The following is a 377-nucleotide window of genomic DNA, read 5'->3' on the forward strand; positions in this document are numbered from 1 at the left end:
GGGCCGGGGTCGGGGATGGCGGCCGTTTTGGAGTCGCTGCTGCGAGAGGAGGTGTCGGTGGCAGCAGCCGTGCGGTGGATCGCGCGCAGCGCCCAGAGTTCGGAGGTAACAGTGCCGGCATGCCCCTAGGTCTGACCTGAATCCACTTCCCGCGGGAGACACCGCTGCAGTCCCCTTCGTCCGGGGTGCCTGGCTGCCAGCCCAGGCCGAGTGCGCTCCAGCTGGGTGCCGTGGCCCGGCCGCCCACCCCGGTGCGCCCTGCGGCCCCGCTTGGCAGCTGACCCTCTCGCCGCGCGACCTCTGCTTCTCCCTCAGGATCACCCCCGGGAGGCGGCTGAGCTGAGCTCACTCCGGCCGCTGCGGAAGGAATTCGTGCC

At 71.9% G+C, this 377-nt stretch overlaps 1 protein-coding gene across 1 annotated transcript in view; it reads left to right on the forward strand.

The window, feature by feature from the left end:
- Positions 1-8: 8 nt before the first annotated feature.
- Positions 9-377, forward strand: part of CDAN1 (codanin 1) — a gene marked incomplete in the record, with an annotated part of 14,987 nt that continues 14,618 nt past the window's right edge. The window contains 2 exon segments of the mRNA XM_014591664.1: positions 9-105; positions 316-377. Of these exon segments, the coding sequence (XP_014447150.1) occupies positions 16-105; positions 316-377 (152 nt within the window).

The sequence above is a fragment of the Tupaia chinensis genome, unplaced genomic scaffold (genome assembly GCF_000334495.1).
Source record: "Tupaia chinensis unplaced genomic scaffold, TupChi_1.0 Scaffold000605_1, whole genome shotgun sequence".
NCBI classification, from domain to species: Eukaryota; Metazoa; Chordata; class Mammalia; order Scandentia; family Tupaiidae; genus Tupaia; species Tupaia belangeri.